Raw genomic sequence first — 23,747 nt, 5'->3', positions numbered from 1 at the left:
TGGTAAAAGGAAGCCTTATTGTAAAGTGGGACCAATTAATTTTAGCAAGATGTACACACATTATACCTAAAAGTACCTGCAAGCCTGGCCCGCTGACATTTCAAATTGCCACCTGTAGGCTACCGGGATTAAACTGACAATTAACCTGTTTGTTAAAATGAATTTGGGATTGCCAAAATTATGAAAGCCGATACGTTATTAATACCTGAAAATAGTTTTAAAGTTGAACTGTAGTTGCCCAGGATTTTTCCCCTAAAACATAAACAATTTGACTCACAAAAGTAAATATGACTGAAATAATACACCAAGTACTTTAAACTTTGGTGAAAGCAGGATAAATGACCTGTATATATTTTTTTCTGGTGGTTAAGTTAAACCTCCAGTTCATTGGGACGCTAACCAAACGGAAACCAAAATCGTTAGCAACTTCCAGTCCTCGGTACAATAAAAAGAAAAACGCTTCATATCCCATTACAAAAATATGCGTTTTTTTAATGAAAGGAAACCACTGAAGTCGGCCGAATCCAAGATGCGGACTCGGTGCTCTAGACAGCGATACGCTCCCCAGCCACACTCAACATGGCAGATGGCCGGGCCGCTCCGTCGCTCCGCGCCTCCCTTCGCGCCCAGGTGATGTCACGCAGCCGTGGCCCGTCCTGTCCGCCCGCCCGCTGGGGAGACGCGCTGGACCCGAGCGCGAGAGGGAGAGCGCGCCAATGTGACAGCTGAAAAAAATAAAACAGCGACGCGCACACGTACACGCACACGCGCAGCCACACACGCGAGCACTGACGCGCAGGGACGTGCACACCCGCGTACTGACACACGGAGGCGCACACGCACCCGCAGAAACATGCGGCGCGGCGCCTAGGCGGCCCCCAGGCCGGGAGCTCACATCGAACGGCGGGCGAGCCAGGCCATTCTCCGTGAGTACTCAGACAACACGTACTTAACGAGGGCCGTTTTGAAGGCGGACAGACAAAAAGAGGAGCTCGGCCTGCCGACACCGTTTACTGGGTCTGATTTGGGGTAGCTGGGGAGCTGTGCTTTTTGCGACGGATGACACTGTGCATCGCTGGTGCTGCTGGATGCTTAGCATGCTAGCCCGCTAGCTAAGCCTACTCGGTAGCCAGCCAACTGCCTGGACGAAGCGTGCAGGGTAGCTGTGGCTAAAACCGCACAGAAATCTTGCTGCCTCTGCTTACTTGGCACTTGCAGCTTTATTTCCAATATGCTGTCTTAAATATACTGCAGAAGAAGCCACAATTATAATAGGACTGGCTTAACAGATACAAACTCCTGTCCTTGGAGGCAAATCGTGTATGCGTGTCCCAGTGCTGCATGCACTGAATGAGTAGGAATAAGATCACTTGTCTTCATGTCGTGACATGCGTCGCTCGTGTCATATTTTCCCCACATCCATTCGAGTCGTCTAGTGGTTAATACTTCTTGTATTCCATAACATGGACACACTGACCTAATTTTCCATGCCTTCAGGAGATAGACATTGGTACAGCGTGAAAGCCAGTCAGCTGGCAAAGCCTCACTAGAACATTTTCCAAACCTTTCATAATCGGAGTGTCCTTTGTTTTTTGTTGATTTAGGGCCACTACCAAAGTCAATTTGAAAATAGCTGTTGCCTCTGAAGGAGTTTCCAAAAGGGGATGTGGTGATCATCCCATCATTACTGAATCCATTCAGTGGTTTTGATGGTGTGTCCTCGACCGCCGCTGTCCCCACTATTTGCTGACAGACAGATTGTTAGGGTCTGATCTGAAACGATAAATGCGGGAATCAGAAATCATGCAATCATGCAATTGTACATGCCCATTGTTCATAGTGCGTGTTAAAGGGAAAAAAGACAAAACAGAACATGTAACGTCTGAGTCTTGGGCAGGGTTGTGCTTTGATTGAGTTGATGAAAACCTAAACCCTTATTAATACAGAAATAATTCTGATGATCCACTAGGGAAGTATAGACCATTTCTCGCTATGTTTACACATGACTTTTCAGTGCCAGCCCTGTATATGTGTGTGTCAGATATACATTACATTGTGGGGACCAATTTTTGGTCTCCACCAGGGGGAATTCCGTTTTTTAAAAGTCTGTGACTGCAGTCAAAAAACTAAATATGCCAAAAGTCTTATATTTTGCTCGGTCACTTATGGTTAAGGGTAGGGCTGGGTAGGGGTGAGGTTGTCATTGTTGGGATTAGGGATTTGCCTATAGAAGTGAATGGGCGGTCCCCACAAAGATGAATACAGGTGTGTGTGTGTGTGTGTGTGTGTGTGTGAGAAAGAGAGAGTGAGAGAGAGAGTAGGAGGAGGTTAATGTTATGGGAGGTAAAACACTCAGTATTGAGATGATATTCTATAATTGAGCTATAAATGTTTCTGATAGGGCGGCACGGTGGCACAGTGGTTAGTGCGGCTGCCTTACAGCAAGAAGGTCCTGGGTTCGGGTCCTTTCTGTGTGGAGTTTGCACAGGACTCTGCCAGGGGCTTCGGTGTCCTCCTACGGACCAAAAGCGTGCAGGGCAGGTTGATTGACGAGTCTAAATTTTCCCTGTAATTGTGCGTGTGAGTGTGTGCGCCATGCGGTATGTTGCCGACTGTCCAGGGTTGGTTCCTGCCTGCACCCATTGTTCCCGGGATAGGCTCTGGTCCCCCCTGCAACCCCAGTTGGGATTAAGTGGTTACAGTGATGGATGGATGTTTCTGATATAAAATGTACTGAAGTGGTGCTGTGCAGTGGCTGACCTTTTGTGAATACGCCTGTCTGTGCAGTGGCTGACCTTTTGTGTATACGCCTGTCTGTGCAGTGGTTGACCTTTTGTGTATACGCCTGTCTGTGCAGTGGTTGACCCTTTGTTTATATGCCTGTCTGTGCAGTGGCTGACCCTTTGTGTATACGCCTGTCTGTGCAGTGGCTGACCTTTTGTGAATACGCCTGTCTGTGCAGTGGCTGACCTTTTGTGTATACGCCTGTCTGTGCAGTGGTTGACCTTTTGTGTATACGCCTGTCTGTGCAGTGGTTGACCCTTTGTTTATATGCCTGTCTGTGCAGTGGCTGACCCTTTGTGTATATGCCTGTCTGTGCAGTGGCTGACCCTTTGTGTATACGCCTGTCTGTTCAGTGGCTGAACCTTTGTGTATACGCCTGTCTGTGCAGTGGCTGAACCTTTGTGTATATGCCTGTCTGTGCAGTGGCTGAACCTTTGTGTATACGCCTGTCTGTGCAGTGGCTGAACCTTTGTGTATACGCCTGTCTGTGCAGTGGCTGACCCTTTGTGTGTATGCCTGTCTGTGCAGTGGCTGACCCATTGTGTGTACGCCTGTCTATGCAGTGGCTGACCCTTTGTGTATATGCCTGTCTGTGCAGTGGCTGACCCTTTGTGTATATGCCTGTCTGTGCAGTGGCTGACCCTTTGTCTGTACGCTTGTCTGTGCAGTGGCTCTGGAGCCTTGTGCTATGTAGACCACCAGCACGCCTGTGGGTAGGTGGACTGTGGCCTTAGGGGACCATGGAGCCGGCAGAGCGCTCCCCTTCCCCCAGCAGTGCCCCGGGTCAGATGACGGTTCCCGGACCCTCCCTCTCACCCTTGGCACAGGACCTGGCACCTCCTGCAAGTGTTGGCAGCACCTTACAGGTAAGGGGGAGGCAGTGTGTTGTTACTGTGATTGGCATCTTGTCTAATAAGCAGATGTTGCTGTGCAGGTGGATATAAGAGCCCTGGATGACAAAATTGATGCCATAAATGAATCATCAATTCGAATTGCCGGATAGACAATCTGGGTAAATCCTAGTAGGCGTAGTACACACTGTTATGGCTGGTTCATACTTCTCACGTACCCACACTGTGTATGCAGACATGGAAACGTCCATAGGTCTCCAGCCAAGCCGCATACTATGCACATGTGCACAACGTGTTGTATTTATATTTTTATTATTATTAATAATAATATACATTTATTCTGATATTCCCTGCACATGTACCAGAGCAGTGAAGTTTGAGTCTGTTTCTCTATGTTTTACAAATTCAGCTCACAGGGTCAACTTTGGTCAGCTGGCTGGCGTGAGATTTTCAATTCGAGACATGTATGTAACAGTTTTATTACATTGTAAATAGTCTGTAGGGTTTGCAACCGACTCCAACGCTCGTCAGAAGCATCCATGTTGGTATTTAAAGTGGATGCTAGCAAATCGATCATGCACAGTGTGTTCAGAGCTACGTGTACACCACTGCGCGTACACCACTGCGCGTACACCACTGCACGCACATTCACTTCTTGTAATTAAGAGCAATAATAAGGGGCAGATATTTATTTTGTCCTCCCCCAGAGATCCTTTTCTCCAGTAACAAGGGAGGAACCGAATGATAGCGGTGGAGTAACTGACAAGAGTGGGGAAGGGAGCGGTGGCGCCCCCTATGGGCCAGAAGCAGGCGGCACGTCACCGAAGGTTCTCCGGCCCTCAGCCTTCCTGTCCTCCCAGGCCTGGGACTCCGACTCGGAGAAGGAAATGCTCGGTGGTTATAGCTCGTTGTTTGTGTTTATATTAATCACACCTTATTTTTGGGACGGAAATGTTATGTAAATTTTGTAGCACATTTGTCGGCTCAGCTGAGCCAGACTGTCTTGAGTTTGGAACCTGAAGGAGTCCCTAAACACGAAGTGTGCATGTACAGCACCCCCTAGTGTTTATTGCAAATGCACGCTGGCATTCTCGTATATGACAACAAATAATTGAAACCCAACTTGCTTACTGCGGGTGTGAAAACCAGATGTGATACCAGTGTGCTACAAACCTGCAGAGATCTGAGCATAGTAGCACCTACCTTGTGAAAGGACTGAAATATGAATGAAAATATGTATGTGGGTGCATCTCATAGTCCACACATTTAATTCAGGTCATTTTGTATTTATGTATTTTACTCGCATTTACACATAATTGAACAAACCGTGGGTGCGTGACGTCCCTTGTGATTGGTCGTTTTTGTCGCGGTTGTATATCAGAGGAGGAGCTACAGCACTTTTCGAACCCTCACGGTCTGGCAGCTCACAGCCCTGGGCCCATGCTGCAGTCCCCTTCCTCGGGAACCCAGCAAGACCGGTAAGACGGCGGGAGAGGGAGAACAGGCACTTGATGGCCAGAAGGACATATGGCGCCCCCTGGTGTGGAATATAACTCACTGCCACACAGGGGATGAGTTAGGGATAGGTGATGAGGAACAGCTGGGAACAGGTCAGGCAAAGGGACGGACAGGAGACACTGAGACATCCTGGGGGACAGGCATCAGGGGAACAGGAAGGGCACGGAGGATGCGGAACCTCAGGATGGCTGTGGGAGAGATGGAGAAGTACGCAGAAGAAGTAGAGTGTGGTAGCATGACATAGAAGAGGAAGGACAGAAGGGGAGAGGGAGATGCTTACAGGATGAGGCCATGTCCGTCCCCCTGGACAGTCCCGCTCCATGCCTGTCCTCACTACTCTCCAGAACCATGGGGGAGACGGACGAAGTGTCTGAGAGGAAAGAGCACGTAGCCCTGGAGGATGCAGAGAGGTGGGACCGGGCCGGGCCAGGCCCACGGTGTGACGAGTCAAAAACTGTACAGCCCGGATCACCAGACTGTGAGTACAGGGCGGCTGGGGGCTGGTGGGAGGCAGCCTTCGACCGGGTCTTTGGTGACCGTGCGTAGCGGTCGGCCCCACATGCAGCTGAGCTGACCCGTCGCGGTCGATGATAGATGCATGTAAACGTAACATTATCCTCTATGTAACGCGTCTACTTCCGTGTCCCTGCAGCGGAGGAAGACGGCGTCAGGCAGGGGGTGACCGCTGAGCCCGCTGAGCCGCTGCCTTCCAAAGCTAAACCAAAGGAGGTCCGGGTGAAGGGGCCCGGGAACAGCGAGAAGCAGAGGGAGGAGGCAGCAACGCTGGACGTGTACAGCTTCCCCGGGGACTTGGACCCCGAGAGCCCCCCTCCGGCACCCTGGGCCCACTGCACCTTCACCCAGCGCCGGAGGAGGAAGCGGGTCTTGCTGAGACCCTTCTCAGGCCTTGGATCGCCTCACTGCGTGACACCAGGGGCGGGAAGGCGGGCCAAAGGCCGGGAGGGGGCGGGGCTCGCCCTGGAAAGCGCGCCCCTCGGGAATACGGAGGAGGGACAAGATGGTGGCATGGGGGGGGCCGCCGAGGAGGTGGAGACGGTGGTGAGCAAAGACGCGCCCGACCAGGACGTCTTCACGTGCGTGGAATGTAGCATCTATTTCAAGAAGCAGGTTCACCTGCGGGAGCACATGCAGCAGCACTGCCAAAGCGGGGGGCGGGGCCGCTGGGCGCCGGAGGGGGCGGGCGCGGGCCTGGGGTGCAGCGAGTGCGGCTGGGAGCTGGAGGACAGCGTGGCGTTGGAGGAGCACCGCAGGCAGCACCAGGAGTCACGCAAGAAGATCCTAGAGGAGATCAGCAAGCTGGACGAGGAGGGAGTGAAGGGCACCTGTACGGCACAGGGGGGCCCCGATCACAGTGACAGCCAGCGGGGAAGGGGCCCACAGCCCCGCCCCATGGGGGGCCACAGGGGCCTGTCTTCCTCCCTGCCCTCGGATGTGGCCCTTAGCCGGTCGGCGTGTGCGGACATGTGGGCCAACAGCTTGGAGGAGGAGGACTACCCAGGGACCAGCAAAGACCTGCTCAATCCCACCCACCCCCCGATCACCCCCGGCAACAGCACTGGGCCCCCATCCCTCCCTCTGCCCGCGGCTGCCCATCAGACAGGTCTGGCTGGCCCCAAAGCGGGGCTCTCCGCCAAAGGCAGCTCCCAGCTGTTCCTGGCCCCCGGGAGTGTGGCCCCTGGGCTTTGCCGCAGGGACGTGGCGTTTAAGAGCATTGGGAACAGAAGGGGAGGGAGAAGAGGGGACGATGGGGCGAGGGCAGCTGTTCTCACGCCAAAGCCCGAACTGTCAGCTTACGAGTTGGGAGATTCGCAGAAACAGGACCAAACTGTGGGGCTTGGGGGCTCCAAGATGGCCTCAGAGGGGCCACTGTCTGCCCCTAGCGCACTTTGGCTCCCAGGTGAGACCAGGCAACATGTGACCTGCCATTACAGCACTAGAAATACACACATCGAGCACAATGAGGTCTGGAGAAACACTGTTACAGTTTACGTCTGTTCCAGCTCAGCCAGAAAGATCTTTTTCGTTTTTTCGTATTAGTGACCGTTAATATAATGTTAAAGTTTAATTCTGATTATCGCACAATAGTTTCTTGCCCCTGGAGTGGGGGAGAAACAGTCTATAGCAGGGGTGGGCTATCTTATCCAGAATGGGCTGTGGTGTATGCGAGTTTACACTGTAACTACCTAGTTAGATTACTAATTAAAGGACTAATTGGCTGAAGAGTCCTCACACCTGGGTTTGAACAGCTGACCTAAAGGTCATCCCAAAAACCGGCATACACACGGGCCCTTTGTGGATGTGATTGCCCACCCCTGGTCTATAGTAACGATTGAGCAGTAATGGTGAATCACTCAAAGCCTATCGCTTCTAATTTGAAGTTTTGCTTTATGAATGAAAGCAAGGAATCGTGAATAGGTGTGTAAATCGAGAACACGGATACCTCTCTTACCCGGGAACAAATGGGAAGGGGATCACAGGGGCTATGTTTGCTAGAATCTGGTCAAACCCAGTTGACTCGTGGTTAACTGGGAATCAGCTAACATGGAGGGGTAGGAATCCCCCCCAGTGCTGAGAACCATGGGCTAGACACAGGAGTGTGTGCTTGAGACAGAGAGCCTATGTGGATGACATGGCTGTGTTTGCCTGTATCACCATCATGCAGCACTTCTCATTACCAATAATATTCAAAGCACACTTACAGTACTGTGCCTATATCACCATCATGCAGCACTTCTCATTACCAATAATATTCAAAGCACACTTACAGTACTGTGCCTGTATCACCATCATGCAGCACTTCTCATTACCAATAATATTCAAAGCACACTTACAGTACTGTGCCTGTATCACCATCATGCAGCACTTCTCATTACCAATAATATTCAAAGCACACTTACAGTACTGTGCCTGTATCACCATCATGCAGCACTTCTCATTACCAATAATATTCAAAGCACACTTACAGTACTGTGCCTGTATCACCATCATGCAGCACTTCTCATTACCAATAATATTCAAAGCACACTTACAGTACTGTGCCTGTATCACCATCATGCAGCACTTCTCATTACCAATAATATTCAAAGCACACTTACAGTACTGTGCCTGTATCACCATCATGCAGCACTTCTCATTACCAATAATATTCAAAGCACACTTACAGTACTGTGCCTGTATCACCGTCATGCAGCACTTCTCATTACCAATAATATTCAAAGCACACTTACAGTACTGTACCTGTATCACCGTCATGCAGCACTTCTCATTACCAATAATATTCAAAGCACACTTACAGTACTGTGCCTGTATCACCGTCATGCAGCACTTCTCATTACCAATAATATTCAAAGCACACTTACAGTACTGTGCCTGTATCACCGTCATGCAGCACTTCTCATTACCAATAATATTCAAAGCACACTTACAGTACTGTGCAAGTCTTGCGCGGTCAAAGAAAATGTCTTAAGCCATTTATCTGGGTAGTAAGTGTATATCTGCCCAGAAAAAACATTTTAATGTTAAACATATGCCAATTAGCTAACACGATAAAAACTAACAATTATTCGTTCGCCAAAAAATGAGTGGTATTTTGTTGGATGGCTAGATGAACACTGGTTTAGTTCTGTGTAAGGCTTTTTGCACAGCTCTGGAGAATATTATTGAACATTAATGATGTGAATGCAGTCATGCATTGTATGTTTAGCACCTACAGAGTTAAATTGGCTTGGTCTTTTTTAAATTCTAGCAAATGTATTAGTATATGTTTTTTAGTATTTCCGCTTATGGCATTTTTTGTATATTGTACATGCATCTGCTTGAGGAAATGAAGTCCAGCAAGTGAGAAGCAAAGTTGGGCCATAATTGGTTTGCTAGTCATCATCTGACTACAGTCTCCATTTTGGTTGGTTTCCCTATTAAAATGGGCTCAGTGGGCTTCGCTGACTCAGCTGTATATGGTTTATGCGGATGGCGGAAGATCCCTCCCTGCCACTGATGTAGGCCACCCTTACCCCCCCCCCCCCCCCCCCGCAGACTCTGTGCAGGTGCCCACCTCGGCCGTGCGGCTGAAGCGCACTTTCTCTGACAGCCTCCGGGTGGCGGCAGAGAGCCTGGAGCTGACCCGGAGTCAGCGGTTCCAGCTCAGACATGCGGTCCCCCTCGTGCTCATTGAGTCTCTCCACTTCAGCCCTCGACCTTGCTTCTCTGGCGCCAGCCTTAAGATGAGCAGCAGGGCGATTGGTGAGTGACAGTTGAGGCCGCAGCACAGACAGGACAGTGACCAGTTTCCCAGTGACTATAATTTTTTTTTAATTTTTTTTTTTACCGAATCTGGGTCTCCATCAGTGGCCATAAGTCTGCTTCTCTAGGTGTCATTTCTTTTGGCACAGTCTCCTTGTGAGTCCCGTTACTGTCCAGCTGTCTGTGTGCGTTTTTCACATCACTTTTGTAAAATTTTGTCGGTGAACACACAAATGCCTCCCAGCAGCTGTGTTCAACCAGTTCCTTGATCCTCTCCAGGGAAATCCTCTCTGCTGGTGAAGGATATCTTTACCTTTTCCCTGAAAAATAAGGGTAAAGAAGCCAATGACGACGAAGAGGAGGAGGAGGAGGAAGAGGATGATGATGAGGAGGAGGTGGACCACGAGTTTAATGACGACGATGAAGAGAATTTGTTTTTGTCAGACGAGATTCTGGGAGAGGAGGCAGGGATGTTGAAGAACGTAGAGAGGAAGTGCCCTTACTGCCCTGACCGCTTTCACAACGGCATCGGCCTGGCCAATCACGTGCGAGGCCACCTCAATCGCGTAGGTGTCAGTTACAACGTCCGGCACTTCATCTCCCCGGAGGAGGTCAATGCCATCGAGAGGAAGTTCTCATACCAGAAAAAGAGGAAGAAAGGTGAGGATCGCGAAGGGGAGGGCGTGTGCCGGAGGGAGCTCAATTGCTCAGGCTCTGAGAATTGGTTTAAGGAGTACAGCTTGCAGAGCCTTGGGGAAAGATGGTCACATTCTAGGTTTCGTGACCTGCCTTTCCCTCTGGCTGCAGTGGCCAACTTCGACCCAGACACCTTCAGCCTCATGCGCTGCGAGTTCTGCAGCGCCGGGTTCGACACGCGCGCCGGCCTGTCCAGCCATGCGCGTGCACACCTGCGTGATTTCGGGATCACCAACTGGGAGGTCACCGTGTCGCCCATCAACATCCTGCGGGAGCTGTTCTCCAGCCGGCCGGACCTGACTCTCCCGACCGGGCCCCCCCGAAGCTCGCCTGTCCATGGCCCTGACCTGGAGGATGACTGGGACATGCCAGGGGCCAGCGGGATTGGCGCCGTGGGCAGTGCGCTGTCATCTTTGTCGCCATCCCCGACCCTACCAACAGCACAAGTGGAAGGTGAGTGAAGAGACACGAAGTGATATTATGACTAATGCAGTACACTGCTTTCAGTTTTGTATACAATCTGCTTGTAACTGTGTGTGTGTGTATGTACACATGCGTACAGTACCAGTTAAAAGTTTGGACACGCCAAGCTGTCTACAAAGGAGAATGATAGTGTCGCATCACATGACCTGGTCACCTGACCTAAACACAGTCGAGATGGTTTTGGACGAGTTTGACCAGAGAGAGAATGAAAAATGGCCAATGAGAGCTCGGCATATGTGGGAGCTCCTTCAGGACAGCTTGGGAGAGCATCCCAGGAGGTCACCTCAGGGAACTGGTATAGAGGAGACCATAGGGTCAGCCAGTCTCTGGAGCAGTTGGGGCTAAGGGCCTCGCCCAAGGGCCCAATGGTGGCATTACTGTGCTGAGCACGGGATTTGATCCAGCAACCATTTGAGTCCCAACCCACAGAGCTGCCCCCACCACCCCCAAACAACTTTTTTGTTTAATACCTTTTTGGTCAGTCATAATCCATTTATAATATAATTGTTTTGTTGTTTTTATACTTTATTATAAAATATAGAGCAGGGGTCACCAACCTTTTTGAAACTGAGAGCTACTTCACGGGTACTGAGCCATACGAAGGGCTACCAGTTTGAAACGCCCTCCTAAACTTATCTAAACTTCATGTATAATAAACATGTTTTAAATGCTTTTTTGTGTAATTAAAGAAGAATAGCAACAGGATAAAATTAAATTTGAGGCTGCTCACTGTTGTTGTTGTGCTATTTTTAGCTACTCATGTGGTCCTTGGGGGCATCCTGGTGCCCGCAGGCACCATGTAGGTGAGCCCTGATATAGATAGTAATAATAAAACTGTATGGCTAGGTGCATCCAAGCTTTTGTCTGGTGCTTGAATATACACTGACATACACGTATGTAGAGTGTGTACTAGGTTTTCCACCCGTCTCTTATAATACAGGATCGTCCCGTATAATGTGGCAACCCTGTGTGTACTGCTAGTTCTTGGGGTTGGCTTATTTATGTGATCGTCTGCGACATCTTTTTTTTAACGATGTACAATAGTGGTGGCGCTGTAATAGTCGAGTGAAAAAGGAGGATGGTAGGTGAATAATTAGAACGCTCTCGTCGCATATGAAATAAAATCGAACGAATATACGTTTTTAAAATGTCGCAATGTAAATTGTAGAAGCTGGACGGTCATTTTTTTCCGCCCTCGGCTCGATTCATCACACCTTAAACGCGAATCACCGAGCAGTCGGCTGGATTCGTCACGCCTTCGGGTCGAGTCGGCTGACAGTCGGCTGTATTCGTCACGCCTTCGGCCAACGCGGACTGGCAAGAATGGCCGCCGCCAGCTCCCCGCAAACCGAACCGGAGTGGTGTCTGTCTGCCGGCGGCCCGGACTCGGGTGCCCCACTGCTCAGCATCGGTTGGTAATGGCAGCACCGTCATATCCGCCGTGTGCCCGTGTTCGGTTTTTAAACACAAAAATGTTAACCTGGTTATCCCGGTTACCCCGGTTAACCCGCCCCTTCTGGCAGATGGATGGCAGGTTAGACGAGCCCATAAAGTGCGAGTCCTGAAAAATCAATCGAAGCCGAAGGCAGCTAGAAAGCCGTGTCACCGAGGCGGAGTGAGTGAGGGGGCCGCGGACGTCGCGTTTCAGCCCCGGGGGATTGTGCTGTTCTTAAACGGAGGCATCGGGCTGTAGCATAAGTTAATCACCAATCTGGGCTGGGTACTTCCCTGCTAAAGCTTCGGGAGCTACAGCATCCCCCTTACGGCGAGCAATGGTTTTTCTTTCGTTTTGCGATTGCGATTATCGACAGTATAAATGTTAAAGGAATCCCCTGGATAATCATCCAGGTCTTTAATCGTTAATGTTTCTTGACGTCCACGTCTGCTTTTGCTTTTGATCGTGAAGTCAGCGGTGAGTATGACATTTATCTTCGTCAGATCGTCGCTGGGCTGTGGCGGAATCGACGTTACTGGATTAATGATTTTAAGACTAACGTTAAACTTAACTATGTTTTAAAACCCAGACATACTCTACTTCCTCACTTTATAAAAACTTAGAAAAGTCCCTTTTCACATTTAGAACAAGACTGTCGGGGTTCTAAGTATAGAGTGGAATTCAGATGAATGAGAGCTGTCAAGGCAGGATACTGTCAGTCCTGTAAATGTGCTATAAATATACTTTGATTCTTTTATCCATTTATATTACTTTAATAGTATAAAAACATCACACCAAAAATATATTTATATAACAGTACTTTAATTCGGTTTGATTGAGCAGTGTCTTTTGGCCTACTGTTGCCTTCAGTGCTTTTTATTTTTGTATATAGTCAGAGATGCATCTCTCGTACTTATTGCTGTTTTCTGTTTGAGTCACCACACAAAATTTTGTTGCAGACATACAAAGATAGATAGATCATTATCTATCTATCTTTCTCTGTAATCGGTTTATTTGCACTGACTTATAGATTAATTGAAGCTGCTGCTTGAGTCCCGTTTAATTGTATAGTATGTACAGTTGTCTGGATACAGACGACATTGTGACCAGACAAGTGAACCAGGGAGGATTGTTGTGCTTCAGGTGAAGAAGACGACCAGATGCCAGATGTGGAGGATGATGTGACCGGGCTTCCTGGGAGCAGTAGTGCTGCCGCCTCGGACCTTGGGACTACAGACTCCCCGTCGACTGAGGACCCTGACGACAAAGCTGAGAGCGGTGAGTGTGCGGGACATGCTGCGTCTGGGGTGGAGACGGGGAGGCTGTGAGCAGCGATTGTCAATGAAAGGTGAATGGGAGGGCCCTGATTGGTCGACCTGGAAACAGAGGCACGTGGATATTTTTTCTTCTTTTTTTCCCCCCCCTTTTTCTCACTCCCTGCAGCCGGCAGCCTGCTGAAATGCGAAGTGTGCGCCGCCCCCTTCGAGACGCGGCGGGGCCTGTCCAGCCACGCCCGCTCGCACCTGCGGCAGCTGGGTGTGGGCGTATCGGAGAGCAGCGGGGCACCCATCGACCTGCTCTACCAGCTCATCAAGGAGCGCGATGGCCGCTTCTCCCCTCCCCCCACCCCACCATCCGTGGCCAAGAAGCCTCACGGCGGGGGTCCTGTGCCACGGAAAGAAGCCACGGGAGGGGCAGTGTCTGGAAAGGGGGCCGTCTCTGAGCACAGAGCCGCCCTCCTCTCCCCATTGGTCCCCGGTGACAAAGCACCGCCCTCTGGGGCCCGGGCCTCCTCACCAATGGTGTTCACGAAGTCCCGCTCGGCATCTCCCGTGTTGCGGAAAGCCCCCATCTCCTCCCTGCTCCCTGCCTCCTCCCCTCTGCGTTCCCTGGAGTCCAAGCCTGGCCCTGTGAAGCCCCCCTCTGCCTCCATTGCCTCGCCGGCCCCTACCAAGCCTTTTTGGGCCCCACAGGAAACGGATGCCCCCTTGAACCTGAGTAAGCAGAAATCGCCATTACACTCTTAGTATGACCTGCCCACTAGGCTGTATTACACATGCATTACATTCCTTTATCTCTCCATCCGTCTTCCATCTGCTTTTTCATTCACTTCTAATGCGACAGAGCAAAATTTGACATGCTCTTAAGGCGATGATACACAGGGCAACTTTTTGAGCAGTATGACTGGGCAACTACCATCCAGGTGAGCAAAGGGCAACTCATCTGGACCTGGATGGTAAGGAAAAGTTTTTCCAAATAGAAATTTGTTGCCCAGAATCAATTGGGAAAGTGTCCGAATAGCATCTTTCAGCAATATTGCGCATCCTTTCAGGATGCAGTTTAGGTCGGTCTAACATGGACCAAAGTATCCTGCTTCTGAAGTATAAACATTCAAAATTTATTTATTTTTTTTTACTAAACAAGTCACTGTATTTTGGAAGGCAAAGCCATGTATTTATAAAATAAATAAACATTAAAATTATAACATCATAACAATCATAATGAAATAAATCCCATCTAAATCCAGTGTACTCCACTACCGAGTAACCGATAAACGCCTCTCTGAATTTTCCGACAAAAACGCCTTTGATGTCACTGGAGGACTGGCTTACAGAGGCTGTTTCTGCCTTTCTCTGGTCATACACAAGCTCAGATGTTGTCTGAAATTAGTTAGCACATTAGATATGTTTAGGTATGTTTCTGGTAAGCCTAGCACCCCTCATTGGTGCAGGGGTATGATCTCTGCCTCTGGTACAAGAGGGTCTGGGTTCGTGTCCCAAGCAGTCCCATTCCCAATGCAGTATAGCTATTTATGGGTGGAGTGGTGGCTCTGAGGCTAGGGATCTGTGCCAGTAACTGGAAGGTTGCTGGTTCAAATCCAGTGAATGCCCAGAGTGATTCTACTCCGTTGGGCCCTTAACCTGCAGTTGCTTCGTCCTTACACACTGTAATCGGTGCATGCTCCTTACACACTGTGTAATCGGTGCATGCTCCTTACACACTGTGTAATCGGTGCATGCTCCTTAGCTCCTCCAAGTTATGTATAAGGGAGCCGACAGACATGGTCTCATCGGTACTTTATTGGGAAACCAGAATGTTCCAAAATGGCTGATTATAGCTGACTGTAACCAGCTTTAACCATAACCGATTTGCAGCCTCAGTTGGCAGAAAGTTTGAACACGGAAACTTGTGAGTTTCAGTTCTGCCCGTGTAATGAAACTACTGTGCTGTGCAGAAGCCTTAGAAAGTCAAAGAAAATGATGCTTAAATGATCTTTATATCTGTGTAAAACTATGCTATTACGCCTGTCAACGTGTGTTAGCTTAGCCATCTCGATGGCCTCTCAATCAGCCAATAACAGTGGGTCCCCAGGACTGGAGTTAAGAACCACTGCTTTATTATTGGTTGATTGAGAGGCCATCCCAAAAACCTGCACCGGCCCTCCATGGATCAGGCTCCCCACTCCTGCAATAAACCCATGTTTGGCACCCATCCTATAGCTAATCAATATCTCATTGACTTGTGATTAACTAATTAAATAAGCTGGTGGTGAAATATAATAAATACATGTGATGGCTGGGGTGCACGTGAGGAGAGGTTTGGGCACCTTAAAACCGTGAGGGTGTGAGACAGGAGTGTTCCCCCCTAAGCCTGCTGTCTACCTGTACTCTATGAATCCCAGCGTAGAGTTTAGCTCCTTCCTGCCTGCTTGTCTTTCAGCCTCCGTTGAAGGGGAATCCAGCAAGGACATCGTGTGTCAGCTGTGTGGGGCCTGGTTCGAGACGCGCAAGGGCCTGTCCAGCCACGCCAGGGCGCACCTGCGTCACTTCGGGGTGGTGGACGCCGAGACCAAGGGCTCCCCCATCGACTACCTGAACCAGCTCATCCACACCGACGACTTCAAGCACAGAGCCGGCGGCCTGCTGCCCAACCTGCTGGAGGTGGGCTCCGCTCCCATCCTCTCCCCACCTTCCTCCTCGCCCTCCTCCAAGCGCCTGTCCCTGTCCTCGTCTTCCGGAGGGCTGCACAAGGCCATCTCGCACGGGCCAAAGAGTCCCAGCGCCTCTCTGGGTCCCCCCACCAAGCGGCCCAAGCCTTCGGCACACGAGAGGGCCGCCCTGCAGGTCTTCCGTCTGAGTGGCAGTGAGCTGTCACCCCTCACGCATGGTGAGTCCCAGCCAGCTGGTGTGGTTGGGGAGGCGGCGGGGCGGACGTGTGGTCATGTGACTGGTCATGTGACAGGGGGTCTGAAACCCCATTCAGAGTCGCACATCCAGTTTTTTGGTGCTTCTATTATGCGGTTTGCTTATTAAATTTATCAGTTATTTCCACAGTTTGTACACCATACGGAAAAAAATATCCCAGGTTGGGAAATCGACTGGGTGGGAGAAGAGAAGTATTATTGTATTAATAGCATACGACCAAACTGATTTAATTAATTGAAAAGCAGCAGCAAACTGTAATGTTTTAAGCGGTGATTTAGATGAGCTGACTGTTTTATCAGACCTCAGATCTTCAGGAAGCTTATTCCACAGACGGGGAGCAAAAAAAACTGAACACTGCTTCACCTTGTTTGGTCTTGATTGTGGGACGCTATGTAAACCTTTCCCAGATGGCCTCAGGGGCCTGGATGCCTCATAATGTAAAAGTAAATCAGAAACGTTTTTAGGCACAAGGCCATTTAGTGCTTTGTGCACAAGTAATAATTTTTTAAATGGTAGGTGAGTTTTGGGCAAAGGGAGTCTCACCTAAGATTTTTCTGAACGGCTGTGTTCCATTGCGAATGATTACAGGTTATGTACGTTATTTCAGCATCGTATAGCAGTTGGTTTCCCTTAGCAACTAAACCGCTTTCTTCGGCTAATACAATATGGGCTCTGCAAGTAATTTGGTACTTTCCAAGGTCACCTCTTGACTTTCTAACTTTTCTAAGCATATTTTGTTGCTTTTTTATTAGAATCTCGAATGTAGAATGTCACGTTTATATCGATCATGTCCTTCTGTTGACCTTACTTCTGTTTTTCCGCAGTTAGCAGACTAGCATAAGCACCCCTGTATGTTTTATCAGCTTAATCTCTTAATATCAAGTCAATCAAATTAATCAACTTCATGATCTGTGTATGTATGTTTGATTAATTTGCTGTTGAATAACAAGGTTCTGTCGCCCTCTTGTCTCCCTTCAATCTTTTCTTCCACGGCGTGTTTATCCGCTGGGCTCGCAGGTGAGCCGTCTAAGGAGATCGGCTGCGAGTTCTGCGGGGAGTACTTCGAGAACCGCAAGGGCCTGTCCAGCCACGCGCGCTCGCACCTGCGCCAGCTGGGCATCACCGAATGGTCGGTGAACGGCTCGCCCATCGACACGCTGCGGGAGCTCATCGCCCGCCGCGGGCTGCCCTGTGCCCTGCCCCTACGGCCCCTGAAGTCGTCCCCACGTTCGCCGGGCTCCCCCCGCTCCCCCCCGGCCATCTCCCCATCCTCCCACAGCTCTGGCAAACGTCCACCTTTCACCCTACCCCAGAGCCACACGCCCACGGCCCGCAAGGTTGGCTCCGTGCTGCCAGCCAAACCAAAGCCTGAGCCAGTGCAGGTGGAGCTGAGCGGGTCAGGCCCTGCAGTGGGTGGGGGCAGCTTCAGCCCTGACCCTGGTCCCCCGAGCTGGACCAGTCACGACGCCAACCTGCCCCTCAGCCTCGGTACGGTCACCGCAGCCCCCGCCTTTCCCACGTCTCCCGGCGTGTTTTTGCTATTATTGCCAGTTAATGCTGAAAAAAGCATAAAACAACAAGCATTTCATTTATACAGGTCACTCGCCATACATTTCCGCCTCTGGGGGGCGCTGCTCTGTCTTTGGGTCTCTGTGTGACTCCTTCTGACTGCCCTCCCATTTCTGTTTCTTGGCGGCCTGTATGTGGGACAGATAATCAAAGATTTGAAATGGAATGGGGGGAAAAAAAACATCCCACCAAAGATTAGCCATAAATGGTCAGATATGTTCTTGCCGTTTTTTTAATTCACTGTTTCCATTCCTCATCCGCCTCCCCAGCGCCGCCTCTGGATCCGGAGCCTACCCGGGATATCCGCTGCGAGTTCTGCGGGGAGTACTTCGAGAACCGCAAGGGCCTGTCCAGCCACGCGCGCTCGCACCTGCGCCAGCTGGGCATCACCGAGTGGTCGGTGAACGGCTCGCCCATCGACACGCTGCGGGAGCTCATGCGCAAGCGGGGCACCGTCCCCGCATCTGCTGCTCCAATCAAGAAGGAGCCTGGGTTTGGGGGCGGGGCCTGGGAGGAGCTGACCTACCTGCCGCCCAAGTTCTCCCGCAAGTCGCCGCTGACCATGGTACACCCGGGGCCTCGGCCGCACAAGCACGGCGGCCCCTCCCTTTCCGCCGCGCCCTTAAATGGGAAGGGAGCTGGCTTCGTGGGCGTGTCCTTGCTAGGGAAGAGGCCCCTCCCAGAAGTGCCTCACCTACTGGAGAAGGCCAAGCCCAAAGCATTCTCACCCTCGCCTCTGGATTTCTCCTTCAAGGGGAAGTCGTCCCCTGAGAAGTTTGCGGCCACCCCCTCAGGTAGGTCTGGGAGAGTGGTGTTCTGGCAACATGTGACTGGGGAAGCCTCGTATTCGTAATAAAGGAAGCGCTACGTTTATAGTTTAGCTAGAAGCATCTTTGCAACGAATGCCGCCATCCTTGCTGTCGGACCTCCTGACCCTCCTTTGCCCCTCCCAAGCTGACGCCAGCTGTGAGCTCTGCGGCTACTACTTTGAGAACCGCAAGGCCCTGGCGAGCCACGCCCGCGCCCACCTGCGGCAGTTCGGCGTGACCGAGTGGTGCGTCAATGGCTCGCCCATTGAGACGCTGAGCGCCTGGATGCGCAGCCGGCCGCACAAGGTGGCCGAGATGCACCGGCGCTACCTGCAGGGCGACCGGCCCTTCCCCAAGAAGGTGAGGCCCCTGGCTGCCCATGCGCAGCTCTGGTTGCCGTCTGCAGACCCGTTGTTGGCCGGTTCCTCTCCATTCCATTGGGCCTCCGGTCCGGGAGTCCATCCTCCCTGCTTGTGTGTCAGCCTGTTGGCTGCGCCTCCTTATACGCACCTCCCTCTCTCTTCCACAGAAGTGTGGCTCCGCCTCTGTCCCCCCTCTAAGCGCTGACTCCAGGGATGCCACGTCCTCTGGCCTGCACAAGCCCCCATCGTCACATCGGCCCAGCTTGGGGTCGCCCCTGGGGCGGCGGGCGGGCCGTGAGGTCACCAGCGCCCCCTGGGGGGCCGGTGCTTCGCTGCAGCAGGGGTCCCACGGGATGTCCCGCCAGGGTCTGCCGCCGCACTCACAGGTGGCGAGGAGTGAGCTCAATGTGCGCTCGCCCCGAGGTGAGGCCTGAGAGCTGGGGTGCCCTGCAAAATGCCCGATGCCTCGCACACTGGTGTGTTTAAGGGTGTCTGTGTCCCACCTCCTGTAGGTTTTGAACGTCGGCCCCCAAAGCACTTACCCCATTCTGAAAGCGGCGAGAGGGACAGCCGACCCCCGCAGACCCCCCGCACCAGCACCATCCCAGCTCTCGTACCAAAGCCCCCCTCCACCCCACTGGTCAAGCTGGTGGGCAAGGTCTACTCTCTGAAGTGCAGGTGAGTGAAAGGGCTGGGGGGAGGGGGGGCAGGTTTTCCTCAGCAGAGACTGAAGGCCGGTATCCGGTCATATGACAGGGCTCGGCGGGGGGGGGGGGCATTAGTGTTGCTCGGGGCTGGTGTTTCATTGAAGGTGGTTCTCCCTGCCGTGCCCCCAGGTTCTGCGAGGTGGAGTTCCATGGCCCGCTCTCCGTGCAGGAGGACTGGGTCAGGCATCTGCAGCAGCACATCCTGGAGCTCAACTTCAACAAATCCCAGCCTCCCTCCACCCCCGGCTCGGGCCCCGCCCCCACCCAAGGCCCCGCCCCCACAACACCGCCCTCGACCACGCCCCCAGCTCCAGCCCTGGAAAGCCTTCCGGGTGCCTCCACTCCGACCCCCGTCCCCAGCTCCAGTCCCACTCCGGTCGCCATCCCCACCCCAACTCCCAGTCCTAGCCCCGCCATAACCCCTGCCGCGACCCCGACTCCGGTCCCCACCCCCACCCCCACCCCCACCCCTACGCCTGCCCCTGTCCCCACACAGGAAGTGTGATCCCCACTCCCCCCCCCCCTCCTCCATTAGTCTGTCCCTCTTCCTACTTCTCCTACATATCAATTGTGCCATTCGTTTTAAATTCACTCTTTTAAAGACGACAGTCTACGAAGGGATGCCCCGTTCCTGGATGCAAGGCAGAGAGGCTGCAGTCTTCCGTGGCTCGGCAGGGGATGGGGTGGGGGTGCTTGGGGTGGGGTGAGGAATTCCCTGCTTCCCCTTTCAGCTCCTTAGCCCTGGGAAGGTTCTGTCCCTTCACTGGGGTTATCCGGTGCTGTGGCACATTCAGACGCAGATATTAGCCAGCCTCACGGGACGGTGGGCACAGCGCTGCCCAGTCAGCGAGTCTCCAGTATTGAAACAGGGGCTCTTCAGCACCCACCCCCCACCCGTGACACGGCCCCACCTCCACCACCTGGCTGGTTACGCTGTAAGGCCCGTGGCTGGGGTGCGGTCTAAGGTTCAAAGGCCTGTGAGCTCAGTAGTGAGTCCAGGCGGGCCGGCGGCCACACAGGAGTGACGTGGCACTCCGAACGTGTGGAGCTTTGCTTATTACAGCATATGAAGCTGATCTGAATGTACCTCTCTGCCCGGTGGGGTGGGGTGGGGGGGGGGACTTTGGGCGACTCCAGTAAGCACACTGTGACCAAAGATGCATCAGACAGCTTGGCTGTCGACGGGCTTGGTGTTGACAAATGGACGAGGACGACTTGGAGACAGATTTGGCCCCGTGGTAGAGAGAGCAGAACTCTGGAGAGGTCGGCGCTGAGCTTAGACCCATGGTTATAGGATTCTGCTCGCACCCATATTCTGGCTGCAGGATCCACAAGTCCCACAGAGCACAGGGTCCCGCTCCGCCAGAGCAGAGGCAGGATTTAGCCCCTCAGTCACTCAGTACGTGCCAAAGAAAGGTATGTTTACTCCTGTCCCACATCCGTAAGCTGTATGTGGACGAGCATCTGCAGCGTAGAGTCTGAGCTGCCCAGGTCATGTGGCCCAGGTCACGTGACCTCACTTTAAGATAATAGGAACGGGATAGTGAAGCACTCAGTGCTTCTTTCCTTTCTCTGTACTGTGTGTGTGTGTGTGTGTGTGTGTGTGTGTGTGTGTGTGTGTGTGTGTGTGTGTGTGTGTGTCTGTGTGTGTGTGTGTGTGTGGGGCACATTTTTGCCCAACTCGGATGCTATGAGCACAGCAGTAATAAAGGTCCAGCTATGTTTGTCTGTCATTCTGTCTTGTGTTTTCCTGTTTGGCTGCCGTCTTCAGGAAGATGGGCCTCGTGTGTGTGTGTGTGTGTGTGTGTGTGTCTGTGTGTGTGAACGCTCTGCATCAGGACGTCATCAGTGAAGCGAAGCAATAACTGGAGGGTCCATGTCTGAGACGTTGACGGCTGTTTCAGCATTAATCACATTCCCCCCCCATCTCCCCCCACCCCGTCACTTTCTGACCCTTAATATCTTCCCATCCCTCTAAGGGAATATATAACTACATGTACTTATTAAACGACTAAGACTATTATTTTATTATTATTTACCTCTTAAATGGCTAGCTACGAAATGTGATCTTATTGTCTTTTTGATTTGATTTGAACTTTTTTATGCTTTGTTTTTAAATGCGGTCTGCGCTTCATTTCTCGGTAAAAGGAGATACAGCATAAGTACTTTTTAAACTGTTTAGCATAATTTTCATAAAGCTGAAGTCCTGGTGCTGGAGAGATGAGGTTTTGGGGCACAAAAGGAGCAGTCTTCTCTTGGGGGTTAGAGGACACTAAATTTCTTTCCGAAGGGGGTGTTCCCAGACCGGTGGACATCAGGGTTCTGTCTGGTATTGAGTAGGTGATTGTTGATGCCCTTGTGGGGGTGATGGACAGTGGCTGGTCTGGAAATGTAATCCCCCCCCCCCCACCTTTGGGATTTGCCTATATCAGAAGGCCGGTGTGACTGGCCACTTGGTGGGAGGGGCGGGAGGGGGGCCGGGCTTCGTGGGTACAAGAAGTGCAATGTGTGTTGACCGCGGGAATGAAAGCACTACTGTTCAGAGAGCGATGTGTGTTGGTTCCCAAGCGATCAATAAAATGTGATTGATTTTCAGCCTCAAACGAAGCCTTTTCTTTTCAGACATCTCCAGTGCCTGATTGTTATACTGCTGCACAGAGGCAAGACACCATAAATTCATCTTATCGAAATTGAATTAATGACCAAAATCGGGTTTCTTAAACCCTTTCATCTTAAGATAATCTTAGTTCTGCAATACCTGCTACACATACAAATTTTGAAACTCTTTAACTACCTTTCTTAGTTTGTCAGTGTTTCGCCTGTCTGGGGCAGTATAGAGATATGCCTTAAGACGCTGTGCCAGACTGAATCTGTATTCAGATCATGTGTTTTTCGTCATGCTCCTTCGGGATTCCTCTGGGTGTGCTTGTTTTCTCCCACAGTCTGACACGGAAGCTGTAAACTGCGAATTCCCACAAGTGTGTGTGTGTGTGTGTGTGTGTGTGTGTGTGTGTGTGTGTGTGTGTGTGTGTGTGTGTGTAAGAGAGAGAGAGAGAGAGAGAGAGCTGTCCACAGGCGGGTGTGCTGTCCAGGCTACATTCTGCCCAGGGGTGCATATGGGGGGGGGGGGGAGGGTTACACGTTCCCCCCAGTTTTATGACTCCTCCAGCATGGCTGGGCGCTTGAAGGTTGAAACTTTTTCCTCATTGTTTGGTTCCCCCCCCCACTTAAAAAGTCCTGTGCCCCTGACTCTGCCTAATGATAGTTCTCATGAAGGAGTGACTTGACACAAACCTTTCTAAGCAAATTACTTCAAATTTCTTCAGTACTCCATCCATAAACTTTCTGAAATTTGCGCGTAATTCCCAGAAATATACTGTCCCTGTCATCTTCAGGGCATCGTTTCCCAGGAAAAGACGCTTCTTAGCAGTCATCATTCCCTGACTCTCCTGCAGAGGTAATACAGAGTAAAGTAAGGCTGCCAATCGACCTATAGATCTTCCATAACCACCATCTCAGGCAGCATAGGCCACAAGGCAGGGGAGACTGTGGCCGAGATGCGTGTATATAAACCACAATTTACTGACATTCACCTACGCAGAGCATAAATCAGGTCCACGACGTCCGAGATGTGACAGATACATATAATTAAGATGAATATTAATTTAGACTATATTGCATTCAACAATGACAATGGACAAGGTAAAAACTGGCAGCTCACTGACTGCACGAACATGTCAAGAAACTTCCCAGGAATTTTCTAGAAGTGTGATGTTTGACGACCTTACTGGAGATGACAAAAGGAAGAGCTTTCTTAAGCAAGATGAAAGCAGACGGTAGCAAGTAGAAATGCAAATACGTTTATTTGGGTTTTGCAAACACTGTTTGGTAGTCGAAGGTCTGGGGAAAAGAAAGTCAGTAACGTTAATTTATGAGAGGACCCGGAAAAAATATATACTCATCACCGTCTGGGTAAAAAAAATGCCAACTGCTTCCTAACTGCATTACTAATAACCGCCACCAGAGGGAAGTGAATGGGTACATAAAACGCGCGCGTACCTCCTGAAC

The 23,747-nt window shown here is 51.2% G+C and overlaps 1 protein-coding gene across 4 annotated transcripts; it reads left to right on the top strand.

Annotated features, from left to right (window-relative positions):
• The first annotated feature begins 654 nt into the window (after positions 1-654).
• LOC111833485 (protein Wiz-like) lies at positions 655-22,282 on the top strand. 4 transcript variants are annotated; one of them, XM_072712108.1, is made up of 18 exons: positions 655-926; positions 3,453-3,650; positions 4,343-4,529; positions 5,017-5,113; positions 5,498-5,631; positions 5,806-7,071; positions 9,207-9,413; positions 9,693-10,073; positions 10,221-10,562; positions 13,171-13,305; positions 13,471-14,025; positions 15,748-16,194; positions 17,250-17,720; positions 18,071-18,595; positions 18,756-18,970; positions 19,140-19,395; positions 19,485-19,650; positions 19,809-22,282. In XM_072712108.1, exons 2-18 carry the CDS (start codon positions 3,525-3,527, stop codon positions 20,182-20,184), a joined length of 5,886 nt encoding a protein of 1,961 aa, XP_072568209.1. In that variant the 5' UTR covers positions 655-926; positions 3,453-3,524; the 3' UTR covers positions 20,185-22,282. The 4 variants fall into 4 exon arrangements, with proteins under 4 accessions (XP_072568209.1, XP_072568211.1, XP_072568210.1 ...); XM_072712110.1 differs by having other exon boundaries at positions 2,788-3,650; XM_072712109.1 differs by having other exon boundaries at positions 2,753-3,650.
• The last annotated feature ends 1,465 nt before the right edge of the window (positions 22,283-23,747 follow it).

The sequence above is a fragment of the Paramormyrops kingsleyae genome, chromosome 5 (genome assembly GCF_048594095.1).
Source record: "Paramormyrops kingsleyae isolate MSU_618 chromosome 5, PKINGS_0.4, whole genome shotgun sequence".
Lineage (NCBI taxonomy): Eukaryota > Metazoa > Chordata > Actinopteri > Osteoglossiformes > Mormyridae > Paramormyrops > Paramormyrops kingsleyae.
Note: the sequence above shows the minus strand (reverse complement) of the source record. Positions and strands in the feature narration are given on the sequence as shown.

Bases quoted from the DNA above. Each gene is read 5' to 3' on its own strand.
- LOC111833485 (XM_072712108.1), top strand. From the start codon at position 3,525: ATGGAGCCGGCAGAGCGCTCCCCTTCCCCCAGCAGTGCCCCGGGTCAG. The intron at 10,074-10,220 runs GTGAGGATCGCG...CTCTGGCTGCAG, and splicing joins CCAGAAAAAGAGGAAGAAAG to TGGCCAACTTCGACCCAGAC. The intron at 16,195-17,249 runs GTGAGTCCCAGC...CTGGGCTCGCAG, and splicing joins GCTGTCACCCCTCACGCATG to GTGAGCCGTCTAAGGAGATC.